This window comes from Ursus maritimus, unplaced genomic scaffold (genome assembly GCF_017311325.1).
Source record: "Ursus maritimus isolate PB19 unplaced genomic scaffold, ASM1731132v1 scaffold_23, whole genome shotgun sequence".
Taxonomy (NCBI): Eukaryota; Metazoa; Chordata; class Mammalia; order Carnivora; family Ursidae; genus Ursus; species Ursus maritimus.
In genome coordinates this window covers 10188754-10195086 of record NW_024424786.1, presented here as the reverse complement: position 1 = coordinate 10195086, position 6333 = coordinate 10188754, and the positions used below count along the sequence as shown (strand labels likewise).

At 48.3% G+C, this 6333-nt stretch overlaps 1 protein-coding gene across 1 annotated transcript in view; it reads right to left on the bottom strand.

The window, feature by feature from the left end:
- SLC17A6 (solute carrier family 17 member 6) overlaps positions 1-6155 on the bottom strand; it is a 40059-nt gene extending 33904 nt beyond the window's left edge. Inside the window, exons 1-3 of the mRNA XM_008686898.1 lie at positions 5003-6155; positions 2022-2274; positions 366-484 (exon numbers count right to left, since the gene is read on the bottom strand). Coding sequence (XP_008685120.1) covers positions 366-484; positions 2022-2274; positions 5003-5088 — 458 coding nt within the window. The 5' untranslated portion in view covers positions 5089-6155. The remainder of the gene's footprint in view (positions 1-365; positions 485-2021; positions 2275-5002) is intronic.
- Positions 6156-6333: the final 178 nt, after the last annotated feature.

The window sequence follows — 6333 nt, the reverse complement described above, 5'->3', positions numbered from 1 at the left end:
CGCGCGCGCGCGCGCGCAGACCCTCCCCTTTGTGCACCCCCGCTCAGTCCCGGCTTGGTCCACTCTCTGCCCGGCCTCAGCTCCTACCAGACCTTAAGGCATGTCGACCGTTTGGAGTAAAGCTGGGTCAGCCAGGACAGAGAAGAAGCTGCAACCAGCGCCCAGCCTGGCTAGCCCAAATCCTCTTGGGTCCCTAATTCTGGAAGGAGGCACCAACAGTTCCTCCCCCGAGAGAAGAGGTGCCTGGGAACCAGGAGACCTCACCCAGGAGTTCCATTACCCCGCGGCTGTTGTCCTTGCCCCCAGCCTCTGAAGCGCCTTCGGAGGCACAAGCCCCAAGACCCCCAGCCCTGGGGGCGCGTTACCTGTTGGCTGCCAGCCGAGACGCGATGTAGCCGCCCGGAATCTGGGTGATGATGTAGCCCCAAAAGAAGGAACCGTGGATCATCCCCACGGTTTCCGGGTCCCAGTTGAATTTGGCTTTCTATGGGGGTACAGGGAAAAAAGAGGGGTGGAGGGAAAGAGTAGAGTCAGTGCTTGGGCTGCAGACTCACGTTCAGGAGCCCTCAACCCCCGGGGTACTTCCTGCATTCTGGAGGTGAAGGTGGCTGAATTTTCGTTTTCTAACAAAATTGAATGTATGCATTTCTATAGAGAAGAAATGCTTCTTTTAACGGAAAACCTGTGCTCATTTGAAATGTATCGCATTAATGGCGAAGGTGGACGCCCTGGCTTTGCTCCCCGACTACTGTCAGGCAGGTCTGATCCCCTCGATGAATGAGGAATCCTCTGAGCTCCAGAACTGGAAATTAGATCTCTCCACGGAGAGATTCCATTTGCTGGCTGGGGATAGGGACCCCTGACCGGGGTCCGTTTAGCTAACGCCAGCCAGTACTAATGCAGTAGAGGGGTCGCTCCCAGAATGCAATCCAACCAGGGAAATTCTGAGGAAGGAAAGTGGGGCACTTGGATGGAAGGTGAGGAGGTCGTAGGAGCGGGAGGAAAGGATCTTTCCCTGCAAAATGGGGATGGGCGTAGACCGGAAAGATTTGGAGTAGCCTGGGGAATTGGTGGGGGGTGGGGGTGGCCAGTGGAGAGGAGAATTTGTTCAGGGGCGGTCTTAAGAGCTGGGGAGGGGTGTTATCTGAAGGTCAAGGCCTAACTCCACCCTAGCCAGCCTGGGCGGCCCCACCAGGTGAACCTTAAAAGTAAATATCTGCATTTGAAAGGCGAAGGAGTCTTCCCGCCTGGGAAACTGAGGATCCTTTTTCTCCTTTTGAAAAGTATTTTGAAACCAAACGCATTTTGTAGGGTCTCCCGGAATCCCCAGAGTCCAGCGGCATTCACCGCTTCTCATTCACAGACGGTTCCCGAATTTTCTCCTCCCAACCCTTGCTTATGGTCGTTCAGATCCCTGACCAGGTAGTCTAGACCCACGGGTTTCGGTGACTTTGACGTTGACCCTCCTTCCCCTAGGCGTCACCCCAACACATTCATGAGATTACGGGACCGGACTCCCTGTGACCTCGAGGCACTCCGCGCGGCGGCTCTTCTCACGACCAGTGGGGTGGACAGCTCCTAAAGGCCCTTTGGTGGAAACTGCCGATATGCTCACAGTTGATTTGATTTCGGCTTTGTTTCATTTTTATTATTAAGAGTGTTTAGCAGGAATTGGAGGAAACCAGGGGGACATTATCACTGATATGCAGCCCTACTCCTCCGAGTGAAAGAAAAATATTTCGATTTAAATTTAGCGGACATTATGCAACTTCTCGTATGAAGTCACTCCACAAAAATCTAGTGAGCTAGATGCTATCTTCCACTTTGCAGGTCAGAAAAGGAAGGCCCAGAAAACAATCGAAAAGGGAGGTAATACTGCTACCGCGGTCTATTCCTATTCTAGAATGGCAGCGCTAGCAGGGGGCTGAGCGAGCATCCAGGCCTTCCTCGTTCAGTGGGGGGAAATGGAGCTCAAACAGGTGATGTGGCTTTGCGAACCCACACGGCCAGCGGCTGCCCACCTCCTTGATGACCTTGCCCCCGCGGTGGATGGTGCTGTTGTTGACCATGTCCACGATGGCCACGCCCAGGTTGCAGCGGATGCCGAAGGAGATGCAGAAGCCCAGGCCGCTCATGATGGCGATGATGTAGCGACGCGGCAGGCCGAAGCAGGCACAGTCGCACAGTGGAGCCTTCTTCTCCGGCACCTCCAGGGGCTTCCCATCCTCCGTCAGCTCGATGGTCTCCCCGGTGTCTTGCTTCTTCTCCAGCACCCTGCGCGGCAGAGCGGGGGAAAGGCAAGGACGCGGCGGGTTAGGCACCCCCGACGCCCGCCCATCCCAATTCCCAGGACCCGTCAGGGCTGGGGGAGGGGCGCTGACACGCTCAACTCCTTCAGGAGTTAGGGTGCTAGGGCGCCACCAGGCTTCAGGACCTCCCCGGCTCTCCAGCCTCCTGCCAGTCCTCCTCCCCGCGGTAGCATCTCTTCAACTTTAATACTGTCTGGCCCGCGGCACCCAGCCCCCATTCCCTCGGGATCCATCCCGCAGCTCCCAGATTCACCGACACAGGCCGTTTGGGCCTAACTTTCTCGCGGGGTCTGTAGCTTGGGAGAGAATGGGATCCCGGAGCGGCGGCTGGTTGGCACCTGTGTAGATGCCTCCTGCCCGCAGTGCTTTAAACCTGGAGACAGGCAGTTTTATCCAGCCACCCAGCCTCCTGGGGGCCGCCTCTGCAGGCTAGCCCAGCTCAGCCCTGAACCCGCGCTACCCCTTCCTTCCCAGCCAAGTTGAAGCTTTCTGAGTTAAGGACGCGCGATCCCGCCGCCCAGCTGAGCCCAGGGACCCGAGGGACTAAGGCCTCTTCTGACCCGTGGCCACGCGGAGGTCCGTGAACGCTCTCGGAGAGTGTCACGCGCGCATTCTATTGCCCATTCCTCCAGTCCCCTGTGCTAGTTCACCGTTTACTCTCCAGTCACATATCTTACTTTCTTTTCCTTGTTACTCGAGTTTGAAACAAAGGCCTCCGCAGCATATGGCCGACACCTAAGCTTCCTACTGCCAGAACATGAATAATTAATTATTCACAATCTTGCGTAATTACTATCTCGGTTACAAACACCGAAAAATGTAAGGGGCATATTTCCAAAGAGGTACAATGCGACTCCCAGGTACACAACGTGCCCCAAATCAACTCTGGTAAGATGTTCCACACCAAAGTAGATCTCACATTTATGCTTTCTTTTGTGTTCTTTAATTTGCATAGTATTTCACAAGATTTTGCCAGTATAATTCAGTTCCTTTTAGGTTTTCATCCTTAAGGGAAGGGGGAAGGGAGAAGGGGAAAACAGGGTGATGGCATGGTTTAACTAAAAGCTGAGGGTGTTGTTCTAGTCCATAATATATCCGTGAAATGTCTATTTAAAAAAGAAGAGAATGAATGTGAACAGTAGAATCACCACGGACTCTTGAGATGGATACTTCCGATATTTAAACAAAGAACCTCTCCATTTACAATTTGCAGATGTTTTTTAATCCACCATGTAGTTTATTTTTCTGTGTGCCCATTCAAATGATATATTCACACACAATTATTTTCATACACATGAGTAAAGCAAATGAAACTTTAAGATCAATTCCAAGAATGCACAGGTTGGGAGCTAACTGCCAAGCAATGTGAGGCTACCAGAAAACAATGTTAGACTTCCAAATTCTACAAAATATCACCTGGAGAATAGGTCATGGAGGTTTCTGTAACTATGTCAATTCTTATTTTTAAAGTCCAATCCCAATGTCAGAACACATGGCAAATTATTTATTCTGGGAGAAAAAAATGTAACTAAAGTGATTTTTTTTTTTTACATTGGCTTATAGCTGATATATGCAAAGTTGGGCGATGCACCTGAACTCTCCACCTGATGGCAATTGAGCTGGGAGAGAACAGCTCTTTCCAGGGCAGCTGCTGGACTGCAGGGCCCTTGCGGTATCTACTGCCGCATAGGTGCATGATGGTGCCTACAGGAAGCCCACCAGATCCAAAGAGATTTGGAAAATCGGGAAGTGCACTGGTCATTTTCTTTACATTTTCTATACATTTCTAAAAGCTTCAATTTCCCCAATTTGAAAATTAGCACTCTCTTGGAATCGTTTATCGTTCTGTTTCTGCCCTCTCTTCTTGATTTTGCTCATATTATTAAGAAAATTGTAGTCATGTAATATTCTCAAAATGCTTTAAAGTTGTAAAATTTTCAGCATAATTAGTACATTGACTACAGGGAAGATAACAAAATCAAATCATTTCTAGTACTTTTGAAGTCATTTTACTGGTTATTATTATAGTTTTTCTTATGAACACTGTGACATTTGCCATGCAAGAAATAGACTTCTGGGAGAAGTCAAATAATTAAAATACATATACATTGTTCTGGGTTCTGAGAGAGGAGCTGCTTTAGCTATTAATTATTGATATATTTTGATTCTTCTTCCTTCAGCACAGAGGAACATTCCACTGGGAGATTCTCTACTTGAGTGGTTTTGAAGCTGAGATCTAAATATCCTTCTGCCATTACTCTTTGGAATTTCTTTGTTAATTTTTTGAGGGTTGTATTTTTTAAATTCATTTGTCTGCATCAAAGGAATTTAATTTGTTGTGACTGTTAGCACCCAAACAAAGATTTTCTGAACCAGGTGCTGGTCATTTCTCAGTTGTAAAGAGGATAAATCCTGGGTAGGAAAGGATGAGAATCTGCAGGTACCAAAACAAAACACACACACACACATAGGCACAAAGCAGACAGGTTCATTCAGTGCAACATTCCTGAATTAATAAGCAGGTTTGCAGAGCAGCCCTGCTTGAGCAATGAGCAACAACAACAACAAAAAAGACTTTCCGATCATATTACAATCTCTCAAAGCAACCAGGGTTTACAGAAATAGACTGTAGATTTTTTTTTTATTTTATTTTATGCTGAGCCCCAGGCAAACATGGGTTTGCTTTCTCTTACCTGTAGATCTGGGCAAGGGATTTTCCAGCAAAATTCTTTAGCCCCTCTTTTCCTGGGGTCAAAATCCTTTGTTTTACCGACTCCATTCTTGCAAAGACTGGTGTTGGCTCTTGCCAAATTTAAATAGTGGTCGCTACGGAAGGCGAGAGTTGCGCATATTGTCTTAATCGCTTAAGGTAGTTGTGGGCTTTTTCTTCTCAGCAGAACGGTATTGGTGTGCCTCCAGCAAGAGTGTGAGTGAGAGAGGGGAGGGAGTGAGAAAGAGAATACAACAGAATAGCTGCATGCAACCCACGGGTTTCCTAATAGGAGAGTTGGTAGACACAATCAGAAAGTCTCATTGGAAGGGGAGGATCCGGTGGCAAAGGGCGCACGCAGTGCCATGGTATTTGGGCGGGTGCAGATGAGTCCTTGTCCTGGAAGTCAGTCCACTGAAAAACAATGCAAATTCCCGGTTTTGAAAACCTTATTGCTGTCAAATCTTCTGGCTTTTAAACGGAGGAGCAGAAATATCACAGAACCTTTGTGCAAAAGCAAAGTCAGAAGAATGGTTTTTTTTTTTTTTTTTTTAATGGTGTCTTTGCTGTAGGGAGCAGAGCACTTCCAAAACTCTTGGGAGCATCTGAGGTCTCAGGTGAGCAATGCTGCTGTTAGTTTTTCCTCCTTGCCTCTGATCTCCTTCCCTCACGCCGGCGCAACTCTGCTCTGCGGTTGTGTCGAATTAAGATGGAGAAAGCTTGCTGCTCTTTGAGGACGTGAGTAAATAACAGACACACAGTTCTGATTTGGGCAGCGCCAGGAAAGATTTCTTCAGCGCGGCTGACAGCGCTCGTTAGGGCGCGTCTCGGCAGAATTGTTCAGCACCACGGACAGAGTAAGTTTCCGGAAAACGGAAAGCAGCTTTTGGATGGCCAGGTCGCCAACTTTCTAGGGGAGCTGGGTGGATCGTCCCGACCCAGAACCATTCTGGGCATCTTCAGGAATGGATGCTATGGAAACCAAGTGGAAATCTGTCATCATCGCCAGAGTTTGCAGAGAGAATGGTGCATTTGACTCTTCAAGGGAGGAAGACTTTATTAAAAATTGACAAGTTACTTCTAGTTTCCTACATTTTGCCCAGCGCGCTACCACCAGCTCTGACAGTGTTGCAGATAAGGAAGCTTACAACATATTTCATTTATGTTTGTGGAATTCTGGGGCACTTGGTCTCCCTTGGATATAAAACATTTGTACACAGAATGTATAATTATATTGTTCGTGTGTTTTGTTTTAATTTCTGATAGGAAGGAAGGAAGGAAGGAAGGAAGGAAGGAAGGAAGGAAGGGAGGGAA